Source organism: Diorhabda sublineata, chromosome 8, assembly GCF_026230105.1.
Source record: "Diorhabda sublineata isolate icDioSubl1.1 chromosome 8, icDioSubl1.1, whole genome shotgun sequence".
Classification (NCBI taxonomy): domain Eukaryota; kingdom Metazoa; phylum Arthropoda; class Insecta; order Coleoptera; family Chrysomelidae; genus Diorhabda; species Diorhabda sublineata.
Genome location: NC_079481.1, coordinates 28,810,592 through 28,832,496, shown reverse-complemented (window position 1 = coordinate 28,832,496; position 21,905 = coordinate 28,810,592). Strand labels below are relative to the sequence as shown.

General features: G+C 31.2%; 4 protein-coding genes across 5 annotated transcripts in view; 1 reads left to right on the top strand and 3 right to left on the bottom strand.

Annotated features, from left to right (window-relative positions):
• Positions 1-3,039, bottom strand: part of LOC130448051 (immunoglobulin superfamily DCC subclass member 3-like) — an 88,384-nt gene extending 85,345 nt beyond the window's left edge. Inside the window, exon 1 of the mRNA XM_056785216.1 lies at positions 2,597-3,039. Coding sequence (XP_056641194.1) covers positions 2,597-2,669 — 73 coding nt within the window. The 5' untranslated portion in view covers positions 2,670-3,039. The remainder of the gene's footprint in view (positions 1-2,596) is intronic.
• A 3,160-nt stretch (positions 3,040-6,199) lies between these two features.
• LOC130448049 (peptidyl-prolyl cis-trans isomerase G) lies at positions 6,200-12,529 on the bottom strand. Its single transcript, XM_056785213.1, has 15 exons — positions 12,135-12,529; positions 11,969-12,074; positions 11,828-11,915; positions 11,421-11,450; positions 11,169-11,308; positions 10,794-10,899; positions 10,535-10,710; positions 9,495-9,610; positions 9,142-9,438; positions 8,903-9,077; positions 8,629-8,846; positions 8,368-8,570; positions 8,045-8,312; positions 7,777-7,988; positions 6,200-6,834 (listed from the first exon to the last, which is right to left on the bottom strand). Exons 1-15 carry the CDS (start codon positions 12,336-12,338, stop codon positions 6,711-6,713), a joined length of 2,463 nt encoding a protein of 820 aa, XP_056641191.1. The 5' UTR covers positions 12,339-12,529; the 3' UTR covers positions 6,200-6,710.
• Positions 12,530-13,621: 1,092 nt separating this feature from the next.
• On the bottom strand, positions 13,622-14,392 carry LOC130448050 (MICOS complex subunit MIC13 homolog QIL1). Of its 2 annotated transcripts, none has more exons than XM_056785215.1 (3): positions 14,251-14,392; positions 13,920-14,076; positions 13,622-13,863 (listed from the first exon to the last, which is right to left on the bottom strand). In XM_056785215.1, the coding sequence occupies exons 1-3, from the start codon at positions 14,256-14,258 to the stop codon at positions 13,678-13,680; spliced, it is 351 nt and encodes a 116-aa protein (XP_056641193.1). In that variant the 5' UTR covers positions 14,259-14,392; the 3' UTR covers positions 13,622-13,677. The 2 variants fall into 2 exon arrangements, with proteins under 2 accessions (XP_056641193.1, XP_056641192.1); XM_056785214.1 differs by having other exon boundaries at positions 14,133-14,265.
• LOC130448048 (exportin-4-like) lies at positions 14,389-21,577 on the top strand. Its single transcript, XM_056785211.1, has 10 exons — positions 14,389-14,551; positions 14,602-14,988; positions 15,057-15,330; positions 15,423-15,705; positions 16,284-16,455; positions 16,510-16,814; positions 16,871-17,073; positions 17,125-17,396; positions 17,451-17,620; positions 18,453-21,577. The coding sequence occupies exons 1-10, from the start codon at positions 14,501-14,503 to the stop codon at positions 19,744-19,746; spliced, it is 3,411 nt and encodes a 1,136-aa protein (XP_056641189.1). The 5' UTR covers positions 14,389-14,500; the 3' UTR covers positions 19,747-21,577.
• Positions 21,578-21,905: the final 328 nt, after the last annotated feature.

Here is a 21,905-nt window from a genome sequence, read left to right as displayed (position 1 = left end):
AACAAATTTTTGCCCGTTGAAGCACAAATCCAAACTGTCTCGAAATTAAATGATCCAGTGGAAGTTTTCGAATGGAAAATGAAAAGACCGTTGAGGCTGCTCATAAAATTGCCTTGTTGATTGCTAAAGACAAGAACCCCACTCAATTGATGAATTACCCTTAAACCCTATTTGCTTAGAGCTCATAGTACTATGCTCGGTGAAGACAGTTACAATAAAATTGTCAATAAAACGTAGATTGATGACAGGACTATTGATGTCCTGGTGCAAATGTTGAATAAATCACCATTCTTTGCATTGCAGTGCGGCGAAGCCACAAACTAAAGCAGTCGATATATTTTACGACATCCCCTAGGAAAAAGTTATTGTTGCCGATCAGGATTCAATAAATTTATCGAATTGTGACTCACGTCAAATCCGGTACTTTGAACACCAGACTTCCTCGAGTGTTGTGTCAAGTACTGAACAGTGATCAAGATCTTTTTGACACCGAAGTTCGTTGGTCGTCCAAAGGTAATTGTTCAACTTGAAATCAGAAGTTCAAATCTTCCCGATGAGTCCATATGATAAACTGTATAAGAAGTTTACAGATGACAAATCCTTTGAACCTAAAGCTACAACATCAAAAAAGTACGTTGAAGAACCATGATTCAATTAAGAGTTTCGCTGAAAAGATGGCTCTTCTTCGACTTTGACTTCTTTTCCAAAATTGAACAACCTCCTCGCCGATGCCCAAAGTCTTCCAAAAGACTTGGTTATTGGAAATGAAGGACCTAATATCTGAGCATTTGTTGTCCCTGAGGTACAAAATTGGAACTTATTTCCAAGATACAAGTTAAGAAAACTGGGAACTTAAATTGATAAGAGACCGCTTCCAAATATACCTCCTGAATCACGTTAAAAAACAAATAATTGACTTGCCACGTGATTCGAAAGCTAAAGTAGATTTTCCAAACATCGATCTCGAAGATTTCTGGCTGCTATATATTCCCGTTCACCCAGAAATAGCAATGGAAGCAGCCAATTATCATCAACTTATCTATGCGAGTCAGAATTTGCAACCATGGCTAATAGAAAATCTAAACATCGAGCAAGACTAAATGTGGAAAGCGATCTGTCAGAATTGAGACCAAACATGCCAAAAAACGGTTAACGAAAAGCAGTACCAGCCCTCACACTAGTACTAACCAGAAAACCAGAAAAAATAACGTACATTTCTGGTTACAGAGACTGAAAAGTTGAAAATAATTGTTTGAAGTGTTAGTTATTATTTTAATTAAAAATATAAATATATTTATGCCGTCCCTAAATGAATGAAATTGACGGCACTGGTCTTGTAGATTTACCAAAGCGTGTTGCCATTTTATAGCAGAAGTGATTCATTTCATTGGTTGCTTTTTTTTCATATAAATGTACCCACACTATGCTCGCACTTTTTTTTATTTTAAAAGTAGGTGCGTTGAAGTGATAAATAATATCGGTGACTGTTACACTACGAATTTATTGTAGATAGATATATTTATTTAAGAGTATGATTTATAGATTGAGCACCATAACTAAACTGAATCTTTTCGACACGCCACGTATAAATATAGTCAACAGATTACTGGGAATCAATAAATCCAAAAGTATTTAGTGTGTACAATGCTTTCCAAAGCAATTGAAAAGTGGTATTACACTTAAGACATTAAAAGGTGACTGAAATTTACGTTCTGATCTCAAAAACTTGAGAAATAATACCAAACAACTAAAATATTTCATTGATTTGGCAGCAACGGATATTTTCCTTTATCAGAAATTGAAATTATGACACATAAAGACAAAATAGAATTGGAGAAAGATACTAAAGTCGAATCTTTATTCTATACTAAATAATTTTAATCGAAAAACTATTTTTAGAATAATTAATATCTCTAGTAAAGAGAAAAAAAATATTAATAGCATTAGTAGGGAAAAAATATTGATTTAAATAAAATTGCAAGCGATAAAATATATTTTAAAACAATTAAGAAGTATATTTACGTAATGTACAATAATAAAGATGTTTTTGTAACCTTTAGATCATATATGGACCAAAAAAAAATGTTCGTTTTAAAAACAAAAACATTCCAAGAATGATACGACTATCCACATCTAATAAGTAGGTGGTTCAATTAAATAATATTCGAACAATAAAATGTCATTGGATTGAATAAAATAAGAGGCCAAAAGTCACCGCTATTAATTTAATAGCCACGATCTAGTTTCACTTTTAAAAAATTTCGTTAAAACAAAAAAAAACTATGAAGATAAAAGTTGTGTTAACTTGCAACGTAAACAAAACAACTATTTCAAAATGTGACAGTAAGATGTAATATCGTGTTTTTGTTTTGACAGCTCAAATGGAAGCACGTTTCATGTAAATTTTGTAAATAACCGTACAAGAGACTAACACAACAGTCAAAACTAGTTATTACATACAAAAATAGTATAAAGTAACATAAAAACGAAGATAAACATCGGGATATATAAAAGAACCAAAACACACCGCCATATTGATACGCGAATGTGTGTTTTCAATATTTCACTGCTTGAATTTTAAGATGACTAGACTCACCTGAATCCGAATTAGATTCCAAAGTACATCCTATTGCAAACAAAGCGCCAAATTGAAGAATTCTCCACGCCATATATATGTATTCATTTGGAAATGTTGATTAAAATTTATTTTCACCCACCACACTTCTAAACACACAAACACGTATTTAGTAAAATATATCGCCGGCACCTCACTAGTCGATTCTCATATTCTCAATGCCACCACAAATCGGGTTGGCTTAGGCATGGCTAGAAAGAAATGAATTCTCCGTTTTCCGTATACTACGTTCGGGACTAACGATTGGGTTCCACGTGAAATCCTCGCACTCGAAAGTAAACGAACGGCCGAAATGATAATACCGAGTGGGAGAGAGAAACTACCTGCTAATATCCACAAATGTTTGGAAGACACAAAATTTTTGATGGTTTTGTAAATATTTCGTTGTTTGGAATTTGAAACCCATTTATAAACCGATAGAAAATATTACGCATTAGCGCAAAAAATAGAATATTATTACAGAATTAATTGATTCCATTGAAATTAATTGTCGTAATTAACTCCCAAGAGGTTAATGACTTATACAGGGTTATATTACGTAGTAATAACAAACTATACTTAATAAGCAGTTCAATTTCAATTTTTTCCTTTTGAAACGTCAAACAAACATATTGTAAAATTTGCTTTTTACACAAATTCTTCCAGAAATTTTGCTTTTTCATGTATAAGGGTTCAACGTTTCAACTAATAAAATAAGTACATTTTAATTTACGATTTCGAAATGATCTCATGACGAATATGCTAATACAGCAAGCAATAATACACGGTGCACCGAAAAATATCCATAGAAAAAATATAATCTGAAGACAGAAAATCTGTAATAAAATAGATGCAATATATTAAGCCGGTCCTGCTAAGCTACATTCCATATATCACTTAATTCAGTGTAGTAAATATTCGTTTTATATTAATAATAATCATAATAATACAAATCAATCTTTTCTGTCATATGAATTGTATTTATATTTGGCTCTACCTATATAAAATGTAGATAAAACTCATTTAATCGGTAAAACCTTGCAATTCGAGGATCAATTCTAAACGCCGTTCCTCTAACCGTTTCTATATTCCATAAGCAAACCATTCACATCTTCAGTTATTTATTCGCGCAAGCGCTCTTCTAATATATTTTCTACCTTTCTCTGTCTAAGAAAAGAAAATATGTTTTCAGGAATTCTTATTTTTTCTAATCCCACGTCTTCCCTAGTTGCAAGTCTTACATAAAGAATTTGTTATTAGCAAATGCCGTGATCCTGATACTGTTAAATTTTAAAATCACGCTGGGCGAATCTGATTGACAGAATTTATGATAAAAGTCTAAGAATATAAGGACTTAGGCAGAAGCGGCCTAGTAACACATACATAAGAAAATATATATTAATTTCACATACAATTAATTAATTTGATTGTAACTGCTTATCAATACACAATATAAAACATAATGGGTGTGAGGAAGGTCAAGTTTTTTTCGCTTTTATGACATTCGTAACGTAAACAAAATTAAGATGAATCTTAGACTTACTGTCTCCTTTATTTAGATAATTTTGTTGACAATGAGATATTTTTGAGTGGATTTCAATCAAATTCATTACAAAAATTGTTTCTTAATATAAAATTATTGATAAACCAAACCATGGCGCCTCTTATTTACAGGATGATTGTAAATGATTCAGTGATATTTTGTATTGTGCCTTATTGGTAAAATAACATTTTAAACTGAATAAACGTGTATATTTTGAAAACATTGTAGTTTATAAATAATTGTTGTATTAGAGCAAAAAGTTCAGTAATTGAACTTGGGTTATAAATACAACTTATAACGGCTCTGATCAAATTCTCTAGGTTAATGATCATTTAGAATAAGGGAGTTATTTCACACGACTATACACCTAACCTATAACGATATAAATAATTAGTAATTATATTGAAAATATATATTTCCACACGCTATCACATTCAGTAAACAAAATATTTACAAATTCAAATATTTTTAGTCATTTAAACATAAGTTTATAATATAATTGGTGGCAAATGTATCTATATCTATACATTCCATTGTGATATGCATATTTTCCAGACATGATAAGAATACAATTATTAGTTGAATTATTAGTTTTTAGAAATATAAATGAGTCCATGTATATGTCCTTAATATTGTCTAAGTGTAAGTAATTTCAAACTTAAAAACATATTTGCATTCCTTTATATACGTTATGTCATGAATTGACGCCATATTGAGTATGTTCCACTTGAAGACCACAATGCAATTGTTTTTCAACGTTATATATATTATATGATTATTTATGGTAAGTTTAAATTATTACAAAATGGAGTTCTAAATTGTTATATATATATATATATATATATATATATTTATTTATTTATCTGTGGTTCGATCCCTATATACATGCAGGGAAATCGTGTTTAGCAATTAGAACTTGCGCGTAACAAAGACGAATGGAAAGAGATGAAATTCCATTCTAAAAAATCTATGAAAACTTATCTGAATCATTCTGAGACAAGCAACACAGAGGCAGAAATAAAAAGAAGTAACTAAAATTGTTTTTTAATTGTAAAACTAAAAAAAAAAATAATGAATGAAATTGTCCAACTGACAATTCGGTGTTGCCGTTTATCTTATAGAATAATCATGGCTATGAAAAATAATAACAGATTTTCTTGTATAAAATAATTATTAGAGATGCAGATATGGTCAAATGATGCTTTTTAACAAATATTTCTCGGAAGTCTAGATAAGATTACAATTTATCTATTGTTTAGACGGTAGATTATTCAAAGCCATATATGTAATACTCTTATATGGACAGTTGGTATGGGAAAAAACGTCCCTATGCTACGGTACCGACAATATTAATTTTCTCTCTCATTCGAGACACTTTATGTATACTGCTCATGCTCTAGAACGCGCAGAACCTCGGAGGATGGAGAAATCGTTGCCATTCTATATTCCTTAGATACTGTCCATATAGAATTATTACATATACGAATCAAACCAAATTAAAATATTTTTATTTGCGGGTCTATTCCCAATCAGCGGTCTTTCAAAATTGTCGTTTGTAGTATTCGCATGTAGTCACATAAATTCTCTTAATTATTGATTACGAATCAGTCATAGAAACTCTAGGGTTTTTTGTTATAGGACTAAAAGTTTGGTTATGGGAAACGCATCAACAACATGGCCGATGTCTTGTTATCATGGCTGCTGAATAGATGGAACTTGCGTCGAGTCGCTCTGCCGGGGCCTCATGGACCCCAAGGATGGCAAGTGATAAAGTAGAAGCATCTTCCACTTGTAGATATGTTACATTAGAAGACACTTTATCTATTCTATATTTTACCTGTACAAATACATAACCAAAGTAGGATGACTCAGGCTATCTTTCTAATAAGTACTGGCAACAGTATTTTATGACAGATGTGACATCAGTAGCTGAAGTTTATAACACTAGACGGCGCCAATTTGATCAGAACAAATTACATTGTCATTAAGTATAGGTAATCGGTGATTTACACCCTTAATTTTGTGTAAAGAAATAAAACACATTTTTATACATATATTTTTTATTCGTTAAAACAAAATGAACACAATGACTTTTCATGTGTGATATTATTTCTACATAATTTTTTATTCATTCAAATACAAATAATTAATGTTCATGTTTGATAAACATATTAAATTATTATTATCAAAATTAATTCTTATTTTTAAAAATATTTCATTACAAAAACATCGAAACAAAAATGGAAATTTAAATACAACTCCATTTGAATTATCAGATAGGAAACATTTGCCCATTTATATTTAACTAACCACTACAGAAAAATGACACAGAGACAATTTTCTTATTTAGTACACCTCTCATTAGAGGCTCTCCAAAATTTAAAAACCTCATAGTTCAATTAACAAAAATGAAAAGTTATCAAAACAAGTAGTCAATAGTGTGTTCGATATGAATATGATGAATAGTTTCAGAAATTAAAAATGAAATAAAAAAAATGTCAAGATTTTCGAGATGTATATGACCTGCCAAACTTGATATATTTTAAAAGAAACTCAATGATGGCTTCTAGATGAATATTTTTCTTTCTGTCTCTCCCTGGATTTACTTCTAGACGATCTGCTGTAAGAGCGCCTATGTCGTTTTGTTCTTGACCTAGACCTAGAACGTCTTCGTTTCCTAACAAAAAAGAGGATTTTTAAGTAAAATTCGTTACAAAAAATTGTTCAGCCTACTAACAAAAAAAAAATAATCACTCGTATTAATAATAACCCAAATAATACACAACTCCAGATCAGTACATCAGAAATTAATAAAATAAAATTAGTATATGGGAGAAACTCATTAAAATTCAAATCTAGAATATCACTTTATCTGAAGAAAAGAGTCTTCGATAAATGCTTATGATCAGCTATGAGATAGAGGCGACAATTGGACACTCAAGACCGAAATTACTAAGAAACTCCAGGATGCACAAAGATCAATTAAACGCAACGTCCTAGGTACAAGAAAAAGGGATCGTAAGATAATAGAATGGATATAACAAAAGACTCAGATAATAGAAGTAATCCACAGAAGCAAATCTCTCAAATAGCAATGGGTGCGACACTTGAGCCCGACTCAAATGTTATGACCAGCCATGACATATGGAGGCGACACTTGGGACACTAAAGACCGAAATTACTAAGAAACTCCTAGACATATAAAAATCAATGGACCACAATATGCTAGGTATAAACAAAAGAGATAATAGATGAGGAGTTTCTGTAGTGCAGTTTAGTTCAGTTCATAATAAATAGTCGTTGTGAAAAGACAGAAATAGATGTAATCGAAGAATTTAAATAAATTATTTAAATTAGTTTAGTATTAGTGAAAAGTGAATTATTATCAGTTAGTGTAGTGTAGAGTATTTAAATAAATTGAGAACGTAAGAGACAGTTTTTATAAATTCACCCCACAAATAGAAATTGTATAAAGAAAATAAGAAAAACACTACATTATATTAGTTAGTGGATAATTTAGTGAAGAGTTCAGTATATTTAGTGTAAGAAAATTAAGTAAGAAGCACCATTTGTATAAATGTATAGTTTTATATATACTTTGTATCTCCTATATACCTACCTGGGTACATCACTGTCGGAACTACTTGTACTGCTACTACTTGAACTTGAAGAACTCGACATTTTTCTATTCTTTCTTCCATCGATTTCTTGAAGTACTTTGTAAGTTTTCAACAATTTTTCCTTTTCTATTGCCTCACGTTTGGCTTTTTTCGCCTTTTCCAACATTTCGCTTTCTTCTTTTGCTTTTTTTTGCTTCTCTTCCATTAACCTCTACAAAAACAAAACTCATTAATAACTCAATATTTTTTTTACTTGAACATATTTACCATTTCTTCTTTTTTCTTCAATTCCAACAAAGCCATCTTCTTGCGTAATATAAGCAACTTTCTATATTTCTCTTCCGCATCTTTATCTGCTTTAAAAACATCTTTATCTTTCTCTTCTTCTTTTTTCGATCTTGGTTTTTCTGAAGATTCAGTTCTCGATCTTTTTGATCTTTCTTTACTTCTCGATCTTCTAGATCTAGATGGAGAATTTGATCGCCTACGTATTTTGTCTCTTGATCTCGATCTTCTTAAAGATTTTGTGTGATCTCTAAAAAATAAAAATAATCAATATAAATAATAAGACTTAAAATAAATTTTATCACCTTCTTCTTTCTTTATCTCTTCTCCGTCTTTCGCTCTCTCTTCTTTTCCTTTCAGTCATCTCATTTCGCTTTTTTTCTTCGAATCTATCCCTATTATTCCTTCTTTTCACTTCAACAAAGCGACCGTTTCTTTCATATTTACTTTCGTTTATGTTCACAGGTTTCTCGGTTTCAAATTTGTTTCTTCCCCTTTTTTCCTCCACCTACAAAAATAACAACAAAAAATCAAAAAAGATAATTTAACAAAAAGACTTCAATTACCTTGCTGGACACCTGTGATGGAATTTGGACATTCTCATGTCCAGCTAATTGCATCAAACGCAGATTAACTCTGCCAAATCGATTATTCGGATTTTTATTGACAGTTCCAGCTTGAGAAAATTTCTGTGGTCTCTCGTTGCGTTGTTGTTGCTGCTGTTGTCTGTTGTTATAATTTAAATCACCTGTAGGCGGATCTTCACCAGTTTTTATTTGTACACCTGAAAAATATGAAAATTTCACAATTGTAATTGAATATTTGACATATTATATTTACCTAAAGCCATTGCTAAGAAATCCGATCTCTTATTTATGGCTTCTGCTTCTATTTCTTCTTGTTCCACTTGTTCGATCTCTTTCTGGATATCTTCTTTGCTCTTGAATTTCCCATAAGATCCCGGTAAAGGATATTGTACTAAACTTGGTACCACTTTTTTATTATTATTACCAATCTGATTAAAATAATAGATATTAAAATTACATTTAAATTACCAATTTTTTTAATCTGTAATTTACCTTATTCTCATCTTCACTTTGATCTTCGTAATCCAATGCGTTGTAATCTACACCTTTATCTTTATTTCCACTCAAATGTTTTGGATATTCAGCTTGAGGCGTAAGGGATTTCTGATAATTAGGTATTTCAGGGGTACCACTCCGACGATCCAACGATTTTTCTTCTCTATTATTAAGTTTCTTACGTTGAGCTTCCAATTTGTGGAGATCTGACATTTTAATGACACGAGATTCTTCTTTGCGCCAATGAATCGGCGTACCGCTACGAGATCGGCTACGTGAAGGCGTTCGGAATCTCTAAACACACAAAAACAAACTCAACGTTTAATAATTAATCTGGTGATTAAACTTACAAATTTTCCTCGTCCTTTTATTATCCTGCCACTTTTTGACTTCATAGTTCTCCCTCTCCTATTAAAATTTGATCCCCAATCTCGTTTATTTCCTCTATTGTTTCTCTCTTTCCCTTCTGAAACCGATTAGATTGATATTTTTCCATTTATTGTTAAAAGCAAAAAAAATGGACACTCTATTTTGTTAAATATATTATAAACTATAAATTTTTAATTTAAGTTGAGAATTGGTTAATTTATAGGTTCTTTTACAAAATCTTCCACAAAAAATAATTTTTGTTATTAACAAAAAAAATACAAAATAAAGAAAAAAAAACAAGACTTTATCTGTCATTTAGGTTTTCAGACAAGTTATATCATTCTAACAGCGAGTATTTCTCCCTCTGCTACAGCAAAGGGCTCTAACCCTGTCAGGCATTGAAAAAAAAAATAAATTTCAAACGTACTCCACCAGTATAACATCCCCTTCTTCGTGGATAGCAACTTGGATTTATTTAATCGAGTCTAATCTGTGAATAAATTGCTCTACAGTCTAAGCAGTGTTAATACAATTCTATGTTCCCCCAGTTTCTGCTTTATGGTGTTTGAGCTTACACATGTGGTTCATGGCCCAAACCTCAGTTGTTAAATATCAGTGTCTCAATCTATCAGCCCTCCAATTGTGGCCACCAGTTTTCCCGAAACGCCGGAGTACATTGTGAATGGTAGACATTGCTACCCTAAGGGTTTCTGTAATGTGTCCGGTCTTCTCTTGCCAAGATATCATGCCGGGCTATATCTACATTTGAAAGAACCATTATTTCAGATCAAAATTGACAAAACCATGTCTATTAATGACACTTGGTTAATGGCTTGGTTAATAAAAGGTGTTATCTAACGGTCTACAAATGCTGAAGGGATAGATTCAATGAACTTAGACCCTACATTCTTTGTAATAACCAGATTACCTACAAAAACAAACACTTAATACAAAAAATATGATTGTGTCCAGTTTTTTTTGCTGCCGAGTGTATTATTTAGAAAAAAATAACTTGATATACCATTTCTATTTTTTCTATTGTCATTTTTATCATCCCTTTGATTGTCTCCTCTCATCAAGAACTTATTTGTAGGAACCTCTGGTATATCATCAGGATTTATGTTTGAAACCATTGCTAGGGGATGAGGTTCAAATACTTCACCTTCCTCTGCTTCTTCATCAGATTTTTCTCCTTTTCTAGAAAAACAAACAGCCCATCACAAATGAACTACTATTCTTCATTAAGTATTACAAGCTGAAACTTATAGAAACATACTAACTCTTGTTTCCTATTTTTTTTCTCTTTTCTCTTATCCTTCTTTTGCTTCTTTTTGGATTTCTTTTCTTCCTTCTCATCTTTTTCTTCAGATTTCTTATCTTTCTTGACTAATAAATGAAGTTGTATTAGTACGTGACCTAACATTATAAAACTAATAGTATTTGTATACTAAATACACTGTTAATACCACTACAGAAACGCTCACAATTACACTGAAGTATGAAGATGATAACTTGGTTATTCAAAACGCGAGTCATACAGTATAAGTGTTTAATGTTGGTGTAGTGATAGTGTAAACAGTGTGTTCAGTATGAATATCACCAAAGGTACCAAAAAACTTGTTATTTGAATAATTTGTGATTGTTAAAATATTTACCTTTGACTTGTCTCACCAACTCCCCACACTTCACAATCTTGGCGTCTTGTAAGGGCCTGCTATTTGCATCAACTGGTAAAGCCTCTATCTGCCTGACTAATTCCACTCCGCTTATAACCCTTCCAAAAACCACATGAACACTGTGAAAGGATTACATATTGGAGAAAAAATGTCAAAGAAGGACTATACACATTTGAAGAAAATATAATTCAAAGTATATAGTCCTCAATTCAATGGAGATGATCAACTTACTTGTCTAGATGGGGCGCCGGTTGCGTTGTACTATAACACAAAAATTGACAAGATATGATCAGCGTAGCCTTGTACTATGGTGCACAGGAGTAGAGCTACATACATGACAAAATAATACCTTTCTGTAACATTTACTTAGCTTTTATTGAGTTAGGTTTACAATTATTGAGATGATATTTTCAAGTGCTAAGACCATAAGACCAAAGGTAAACTGATAGTTATAAATAAAAAATTTGTTATAAAACTGCTGAAATAAAAAAATAGTACTGATTGGAATTAGAAGACTAAGAAATTCCATCAGTTGATACATTTTTTCAATACCTTACTAAAATATTAAGTAAAACCAATGAAAAGTCTTAGTATACATTCTCGAATATTTGATGTTTTTTCTTATGACGAATACTTACATGAAAAATTGCGACCCATTAGTGTCTTTTCCTCGATTCGCCATTGACAAAAGCAATGGCTGATCATGTTTGAGAGTGAAATTTTCATCTGTAAGAAATATTTTATTAGAAATTATTATTAGATAAAAAAACTTGATTTACCTTCAAATGTGCCTCCATATATACTTTCCCCACCAGTGCCATTTCCATTAGAGAAATCTCCTCCTTGTATGATAAAATCTTTAACCACGCGATGAAAAATAACATCCTATAAGAGCATACTTCTCTTATATTTCACGAAATAACATATATCTTTGTATTTGCTTACCTTATAATGTAGAGGCTTCTGGGTTTCTTCACCCACACCTTTTTCACCTGTACATAAAGCTCTAAAATTTTCACAAGTCTTTGGTGCTATATCCGAAAACAGTTCGAAAACCACTCTTCCACTATTAATACCGCCAATCGACACATCGAAAAAACATCTAGCTCGTTGAACTGGAGCTTCTCGTGATGGATCCTCGTCTGCCATATTTTACTACTAAAATATTTACTCACCTAAGTCGAAAACGGAATAAATTGTTAACCAAATTTGGATTAAACACTCAATTAAACTCAAACTATTTATAATCAAAATGTTAACATTGTCGTTGCGGAAAAAGACGACATGTCATATTGTTAATCACACTACATACAGTTGCAGAGTTTGACAGTTCAAAACACAGAACAGTAATAATATGACACTTAATTTTCCAACGATAACGCCACACAGCTTAAGGCAAATTCACACCAACGGGCACAGTCAGATCAGGTCACGGTCAGAAACAGTCAAGTCCGCTGCCTCTGGATCTCAATGAAAGTGTACGGTAGTGCCCGCCAGTAAGAACACTCTCATTAAGATCCCGAGGCAGCGAATTTGACTGTCTCTGACTGTGCCCGTTGATGTGAATCCGCCTTTATAGACATTTTAGTCCCGTTCTTTAATTATTTTCATTGACGTAGTTCTTTTCGGAAACTATGATCGGATTAACCTGATCATGCTCTGAATGTTCGATCAATTTCAAAAAGTTGTTCAAAAACTGATAAAGTTAATCGGGTTGTATCATTGAATTAAAAGTACCTTAAATTCAACGGTTCGTATTCATATGCAGGGTGCCCAACTTAGTGGTTTTTCTCCAAACTTAGAGGGAGAAATGTGGGATGGGACATTTTTAGGGATATGTTTATAACTTCAAATATCGATACATAACATTCTAAAGAATAGATTGCGTAATAGAATATCGATTGAAATGCTGCGAAATATGATTACGGTTCGATCCACACTGCAACGGAATAGTGGATCATGCACATTCAATGTAAATATATATGATTTTAAAAAATCAGAATGTAAAAACAATGATTTGTTACTTGAAGTTTTCGATAATATATTAATTAAAAAATGATGTTGCCGAATGAAATTATTTACTAATTGTTTGAAATTTATTATTTGTTTATTGAAGTTTTCGATAATATATTAATTAAAAAATTATGTTGCCGAATGAAATTATTTACTAATTGTTTGAAATTATTATTTGTTTAATGATATTAGTTTTAATGTTATTTAGTTAAACATATTTAATTATTTATTTTATAACCACTAATAAGTTCGGTTTTAGTAATGATGTAGATGCCAAGAATAGTGAAATATGTTATAATTTGTTCCTGCTAATTATAAATCAATAATTATTTACAACTCTTCTAATAGACTATGTGAAATAGATCTTTTAATACAATTTCAATTTTATTTTACATAAATCCAAATAATAAAAATAATAATTACAACTAAAATTTTTTATTATTTAATAAATTATAATGATCATCAGTTATACAAATTACGAAAATGAATCGATAAATTTTTTAATTTCTTCATTTTGCTTCACCATATCTATGCCCTTATTTGTCCATTCTTTAGTTGTGTATGGTAGATCAGATAAAAATTTAAAAGTAACCAAGACACCAGCATTCCAACTTTCTTTCACAACAGACGACAATACATCACTTTCAGGCAATTTGGGCAACTAAAAAATTTTTATCAAAAAAAAATGTAACAAATATTTTGAATAATAAGACGTACCTCATATGGAATTTGTGCGGTAACCTGTTCCACATAAGGAGTGGCAACTTCTTTGATCTTTGGATAGACTTTAACACTTTCATTGCTTGGTTTCCAGATGCCTTGCTCGTTAATATAGTATACAGCTGCCGTAGCAACTCCTGCTTTGATTGCAAATCTAAAAAAAAAATAAATAAAATATGTTATGTAAGAAATAGTGCACAAAGTTTATACGAGCTAATTACTGAATACGAAGACGGCTTGAAATATTTAATAAAGCGGAACATTTTTACAGAAACTTCAAACTTTTACGTATTGTAGTCATTGTTTGATTATTGTTTTCTACACTTACTTGATCATTATGATTATATTTTTTATACTTCTTTAACCTAAAATAAGTTCAATTTCTTCTTCTATTTTTATCGATGCCTTGGAACTACTACCGATTTGAGAATTGCTTCTATCCGTCATTTTCCCATCTTGTCATACCTATTTATTTATTTATATAAATCTCGTTGTGGTGGCAATAACGTATCTAAATATAACCTAGTTATGAATAAAAGTTTAATGTGTGTATATCAATTGTAAATTAAAATAAAAAAATGAATGATAATATTATATCTGAGTTGGGAAAAGCTGCCGAAGTTATAATGGTAAGTATTGATAAATAATGGAAGATAAAAGTATAAAAAAAATGTTTCAGGCGCCTCCGAACGTTGTGTCCAACGAACAAAGACATCTTGCGGAAAGTATTTTTTTAAATTTCAGAAAAAGCAAATCCCCTTACGGTATTTGTAGAGAAATTTTAGAAAAATCTCAGAATGAATATGTACTATTTGAAGCAGCAGAAGTGCTTAAAAGTGCTATTATAAGAGAATGGTCATTTTTATTTGATGATGACAAAACTTCTATTAGACAATACTTGTTCCAATATATTACTACAAAATCGTTACCGCCTTTTGTAAGAGATAGAATTTTGCAAGTTATTGCTATTATAGTTAAAAGGGCAAGTATCGATGATGGAGGTAGAGAGAGGGCAAATATATTGAAAGAAGTTGAAAACCTTATTGTTAATGCTGAACCTCAAAAAGTGAGTCAATTTGATGATAATTAATTGTATGCTTATTTGTATTTATATATTATTATCATTTGTTGTAGAAAATTTTAGGTTGTAATATAATATTAAATCTAATGCAAGAATATGCAACAACAGTAAAATCAACAGATGTAGGACTTCCTTGGGAAGTTCATTTCAAAGCAAAGAAACAATTTGAAGCTACAGATTTGAAGAGAATTTTTCAGTTCTGCATATACCTTTTATCAGAAGTAGTGAAAAATGATCCACCATATTCAGATACCTTGTTGGAATTAACAAGACATTTGTTAAAGATAACTGAAACTGTTCTCACTTGGGGCTATGTTTCACCAATTCATATCCTTTTATATAATCATAACATTTTGAATAAACTTTGCAATATTATTTATTTAGGATAATTTTGAGTACTTTCCTTAATTCCTGTGCACTACCCAAAAGACTGATTGGCATCTATGAGTCATTGTATGAAGCAGATTCGGCACCAGCTTTAAAATTGAATTCATCGTGGTCTGAAATTATGTTAAATCCGGAAATGCTTCGATTGATGTTTCAGATTTATTGGAAAATAAGAGACATTGACCAATTGGCTCATCATTCTTTAAACTGCTTAGTTCAATTGGCATCTTTGAACGGAGGTATTCTACCTACAGATGAGTCTAGATTGGAATATCTACATTCATATTTAATGGCATTTTTCAATCTGGTATCCAAGTAAGTACTAAACACTTAGTCAGTCTCGCCATGCATCAGAAATGCTAGTGTTAGATGCATATATTATTGTAATAGATATTAACACTTCATGATTCTAAATCTAAGATCTGAATTGATTTCAACATTTAATACTGTAACTGCTTTCCATTTACATAAAAACTCAGATTAATCTCACTTTTCACATCATAACTGAATTCAATGCCCGTCCCTTTTTTAATCCTACAATTGAGACGTTTTTACCAGCAATAGACCGTGTGCTTTTGTGAGTTTGTGAACTCAGATTGAAAGTGTTTTTAGTATTTATTTACTCTCTTTCTATTCGTGGGGTAAATTAATAAATACTCTCTCTCTCATGTTCTTAATTTATTTAAACACTACAATATATTTAGCTTATAATAATTCACTTATAAATATCTCTTGAATAATTTATGCAATTACTTTTACTAATTCGTTCTTTTCACTACGACTATTTATATAAAACTAAATAAAAGTTCTAGAACAAAAATAAATAAATAAATAGACTTTCCTAGAAATTATTTAGAAGAAATACTGTAAATAAACCGCCATTTTATTTTCAGTATAACTATAAAAAACAAAGAATCATTAGGTATATCAAATATAGTAAAGAAATTGATTGTATTTTATGTACACGATATTGCAAAGCTACCAGACAACATGAAAGATACTTTATTAGATGAATTTACAAGGATAACGTGTCATTTATGTGACGGTGCTACAATAGAGGAAGCGGTAAATAAAAAAAATAAACAATAGAGAATAAATAATAACATACTAATCTTGTAGAATAGCGAAGAAGACAGATTTTTCACCGATGCTTTTGACAACATGTTAGATGCTTGGACAAATTTATTACAAGAATTCACACATTCTTATTTAGAAAGTAAATTTCAGGAATGTGCTAAACAAGTTTTTAATAAATATGTACAATGTCATTTGTGCCCTCCTGATGGATGTAGGAAACTTGGTAATGATACTGAAGATATAGAAGATGATGAGGATAATGATAGAATTAAATATAAGGAGCAGTTACAGGTGATAGGGATGTTTGGTAGGGTTGTGCCGGCGCATTCTCTGTCAGTTTTGTATAAGTAAGTAGTTTGAAGCAAATAATATCAAAATTGTGATGATTTTTTTTCGTTTATAGACTTCTCGAAGATCGTATTAGTAAATTTGTGAATCATTTACAAACGATGCAAATTCGAGCAATGAACGTAGCAGAAGCGGATACATTAAACAATCTATTTGAAGATATGCATTGGACGATTCTCATATCTGGTCACATACTTTGTATGGATAGTGATGGGGAAACTCCTATGATTCCTTCGGAGATAATGCAGTACTCTATAGGTTTGTATAATAAATGTAATTTGTACTTTTTTGCTTACAAAAGTTTTTTAGATCAATATAATAGACAGGAATCTACTTTGAATGCTACGATGGCTGCAATAATCGCTTTAGAATCTAAAGTAGCCATTCCAGAAAACTTTGAACAATGCGATCATGTTGTAAGAATACTTTTCAATATAATGAAGCTTTGTACAATTGAAGATTACGCAGCTTCGGTGAAATTGGGCCAATTTATGAGTCCAGAAGTGGGATCTAGTGTTATGTGGTTCTTAAAACGATGGTGCCTTTCTTATTTATTACCTGTTGAAAATTATTATCAAGAGGTAGGTTAGACTGTTTAGAAAACATTAGACATAATAGATTCTATTTATTTTCAGTTGAGTCCGACGTTAATAGGATGTTTGGGGAAAGATACAGACGGTGCTAGGTTAATTGTGTGCTATGTATTATCAAAAATCCAGTCGAATTTGTATCATTTCCAAACTGAACCAGTGTTGTTGAAAGATACAGTGGAACTATTCTGTGATATAGTCTGCGTTAAACAAAAGTAAGTAGACTACATGTTTGATTTATTAATTATTATAATTATAATATTGTTTTTCTAGTTTTGTACATTTGTAAACCTTTGTTTTATTTATTTATCAAATTTGTTTACAATCTATTTCTAAGTGAAACAATAAGTAAATTGGTGAATGCAGAAAAATGACTTGTGGACTAGAACCCTGTGGTTTTCCTTCATAATTGTCCACTTTATGCAAGTATCATAAAACACGCATGAAAAATAGGTACATCAAAGTTGGCTAAAAGATAACAGCTAACATAGAGGACATTTCTTACCTAAAACTTCTGATCCGTATGTTAAAATATGCTAGTGATGGCATGCGGGGTAAATCTTTTGAGTCTACATCAGGTAGTAGGTATTAAAATTAGTTTTTTGGTTGATTGGGATGAGACTGAAGTCTTTTATTGTACATTTCACCACAAACAGTCTAAATTTTTTCATTCTATTCCATTTATTTTTCTAAATACAGGGTATCAATATTGTTTCTGGTTTTTCATCTCAAATTTGTGGTACTGCCATTTTAAACTTTTACATCTTCCTTAACAGCACCCATAGTACAGTTTTGATTTTTTTCTACCTACCTAAATATATTGAGAACAGTTCTTTGAATTATGACTCCTATATTTTGGATATTTTGGCTTGAGTGATTTTTTATATGTACCTACATTTTTTGAATTTCAACCACACACTTTAGTTGTGACATCCTGTATATTTCAAACTATTGATAATACTGTTCAGATACAAAATTTCAAAGTTGATTATTATTTTTGTATATTCCTTTATTTAAGTCAAATTTTATTTTTTGTATTTTTTTTAGATCTGCCCAAATAGTAAAAACGGAAAGTATGCGCAACCTCATAAAACTATTTGGACAATTGGAACCTGGTACTCTACCTCCCAACATAATCAGGGGCCTCTGCAAGGGATTCGTTTTAGCGGGAGTAGCATTACATACAAGAAACTTTTCAGCAGATGCTCAATCGACGATGAACGAATATTACGAACTAATCCTAACGCCTCTACAACAACGTTTCAAAAGCCTTACTAGCCAAGCTGATTTCACCAGCATATGCCATCAAGAAAAAATACAAAAAATAGTAATTGATTTACTAGAAGCGTTTATAGGTATAGTGAAAGGTTCCTTGATGCCGAGCTCGACTACACTGTTTCATTTCTTAGCACCGATATTGAGCGAACTACCAGTTTTCATCACTGTCTACAATAATTATCAAGTCATAGTCCAACTTATCCTAGAACTTTTCGGACAGTGTGCTAAGTACATGCTGTGCTATTTATCACCTTTAGATAGCAAAAGGTTGTACGAAAGTTCGTTGGCTACGGTCCAAGCGTATGCTAAATGTAACCAAGGTAGATTTACGACTGAATCTTTCGCGGAAGAAAGTAGTTTTCAAGATCTAGCTCTCATTTTAGATCTGTTGACATTCATATTATCGAAAGATTGTTTCGATTTATGTACAGATACTAATAACGAAGAGATAAACGTTACGGCTTCGGACATATCTTTATTCGGTTTAAATTTCATAATGCCTCTAATGACCATGGATTTACTTAAATATCCTAGTTTGTGTGCTCAATATTACAGATTGTTGGTACTAATCAATGATATATACCCGGAGAAAATATGTAACCTACCACCGGAACTTCTTAATACTTTATTAAGATCTATAGAACTTGGTTTAACTAATTTCGGTTCTGATATAGTACAAGCCTGTTTGGATTTTATACAAGGTATGGCTACTTATACGTTCAGACATAGTTTAATGGAAACTCCTTTCGGACAAGCTATAAGACCTTTTTTAAAAACAGTCATGGATTTAACTTTATCACATCAAATTAATACTGATTCAACTTATTACGCAAGTAATTGTATTTACGCTCTGATGTGTTGTTTTCAAGACGATTATAAAATGTTGGTGCAGAGTTTGATACAGATGCAGACTGATCCGATGACCGCAGAAAGACTAGCAGCAGCTTTCAATAATTTGGTTATGAACGTCGATATGACATGCGATAGATCGCCTAAATTGAAATTTAGAGATAATTTTGATAAGTTTATAGCTAACGTTCACGGTTTTTTGTTAGTTAAGTAGTTTTAGTTCTATACGGGAAATTATTTTGCTTAGGTTACTTATCGTGCATGAAAGAAACAATGTTTTTTTAAGTTCGTATTTAAAACTTTTGTATGATTCTATTTATACATTTTTTTTATATTTCTTACTGGCTTTCGGTTTATTTAAGATACCAACAATGGTACTGTCAAGTTGGGTCACTCGAGACATGTTTACACATTTATTAAAAAGAAACCGTTCAAGCTAGATCATCCAAATCAACGTTATATTTTGGGACTGTGTCTATACTACGATACCCATTACATAAAACAAGCAGAAATGAAACACTTAAATATATATAATTTTTTTTCAAGTCACCCTCACAGGGCCTATATTGTGTTGAAACTCAAATATGTCAATTGTGTTTCAGTCTTGAGACATAAAAAATTATCGAGCATTTTGAAAAAGTAGTGTTTTTTTTTATTAAGAAAAACTGCATTTTTTAATATGTACTACTGTTTTATTATGTGACAAAAGTACAAAAGTTTTGGAAAAGATTAAACAAAAAACATTCTTTGGTAAGCTATCTGTAGATAGATATAAGAATTAAATAAAAAAGGAACTTTCCGAGGAACTGAAAAAGTATATCTGCCGCGATGAATAGATACTCTGATAATATTTGTGTTACCTCGACATCTGTAATGTCTTCAATCTCAGAAGAAATGAAAATTTTTTTTGTAACTTGCTTTCTGGTGCATAAAGCTATACGCGAGTATAAAATTAGGCTTTGTTGCAGTTATTTTTCCTATAAACTTTTTTAAAATGTGGAGCTTGGTATGAAAATACACTAAAACAAAGTCTACGGTCTTCAGTTCTGCTGGATTTACCTCATCGACATCCCTGTCAGAAAAAAATCTTCATTAAATTCGAGATCTTCTTCATGTGACGAATCATCAGAATCTTTGTAGGTCCTGATTCTTTGTTAAGTTAATGGTGCTGCGTTTACAACATTCTTACTTAGATCGGGTAATTCTTCTTTAATGTTTTTTGGATTGTATCGCTAATATTGACATTTTAAATGCTTTTTCCTGGTTCTAATTGAATTTTTTTTCTTCTTACAGTGGTTGAGATTTTACTGGAATAAAGATTGCTTAGAAATAATGTACCCTGAGTTTTTAGCTTCGAAGGGTTCTTCTAAATTGGGTGGCAACTTTTTCGGCATATTTGGTTTATTTATTGAGTAAATTCCAGAAGCGCGGAACCCCGATATTAGGTTGTTTGATGTTCTATTATTCTCGTTAAGTTTTTCCAAACATTTTTTCAATAATAATTAGCTAGAAATGCACTTAGCTATGACTGGAATCATTTCTGATACAATGTTGTGTCAAAACATCCATGTATGGCTTTAAATGGAAAATTTGACTATGAATCATCTGCGTGAACAGTCTATAAAATAAGTGGTTTGTGTGCTACTCTCAGTTGTAATCTCAATATAGAATATTATTCGTTCTTAACTGAACAATTTCCATTATTGACTTGAAGATCTCATTGAATTGTTGAGGCACGAATAAATATATGATTTAATGAGTGGACTAATTGCTCAAAGTATTGTGTAATATTTATAAAACTTTTGGAGTAAAAAAAATCATTACTAGTGGTAAGATAACAATTTTTTATATGAAATTTCTTCATTGTCATAATTATTATTTGTTATAAAGTTGACTAAAAACTGATCGTTGTAGTTATTTTGAAAAGTATTCAGTGTTTTTCAATTTTAAATGTACCTCATATAAATTATAATCAAATGTGGATAAAATATTGAATTGCATTTTGTAAAATCTCCATCTATAACAAAAATAAATCTATATTTTTATTTGGTTTTATTTATTAAAAAAGTCATACTGGATGACCTAAATGTGTCGAGCTGTTTTACGATGCAACTGTTTTGAAACAAACGTTGCAAACCAGTTGATCTTGCAACGGTTTGGCAACCTCGGTAACGTAAATCAGCGGAGAGCCGGAGACTCGAATGAAACTAGTTTGCAATGACAGTCTAATCATATTGTGGTATAAAAGGAAATGGGGAAGGTGACCATCTAGCTCAATCAGCAGTAAACAACCAGGACTCTATCCAAATAGACAAGTTTCTTGTCATGTCATGACAAAAAAATCAAACAATCAATTTCAATGCCTCAACTGAC

Bases quoted from the DNA above. Each gene is read 5' to 3' on its own strand.
- LOC130448049 (XM_056785213.1), bottom strand. From the start codon at position 12,338: ATGGCAGACGAGGATCCATCACGAGAAGCTCCAGTTCAACGAGCTAGA. The intron at 9,611-10,534 runs GTATATCAAGTT...AATCGGTTTCAG, and splicing joins CAATAGAAAAAATAGAAATG to AAGGGAAAGAGAGAAACAAT. The intron at 8,313-8,367 runs GTGATAAAATTT...TTTATTTTTTAG, and splicing joins AGAGATAAAGAAAGAAGAAG to AGATCACACAAAATCTTTAA.
- LOC130448050 (XM_056785214.1), bottom strand. From the start codon at position 14,185: ATGTTCCGCTTTATTAAATATTTCAAGCCGTCTTCGTATTCAGTAATT. The intron at 14,077-14,132 runs GTATAAACTTTG...TTTTTTTTTTAG, and splicing joins TCGTATTCAGTAATTAGCTC to ATTTGCAATCAAAGCAGGAG. The intron at 13,864-13,919 runs GTACGTCTTATT...AAAATTTTTTAG, and splicing joins CCGCACAAATTCCATATGAG to TTGCCCAAATTGCCTGAAAG.
- LOC130448048 (XM_056785211.1), top strand. From the start codon at position 14,501: ATGAATGATAATATTATATCTGAGTTGGGAAAAGCTGCCGAAGTTATA. The intron at 15,706-16,283 runs GTAAGTACTAAA...TTTTATTTTCAG, and splicing joins TTTTTCAATCTGGTATCCAA to TATAACTATAAAAAACAAAG. The intron at 17,397-17,450 runs GTAGGTTAGACT...ATTTATTTTCAG, and splicing joins TTGAAAATTATTATCAAGAG to TTGAGTCCGACGTTAATAGG.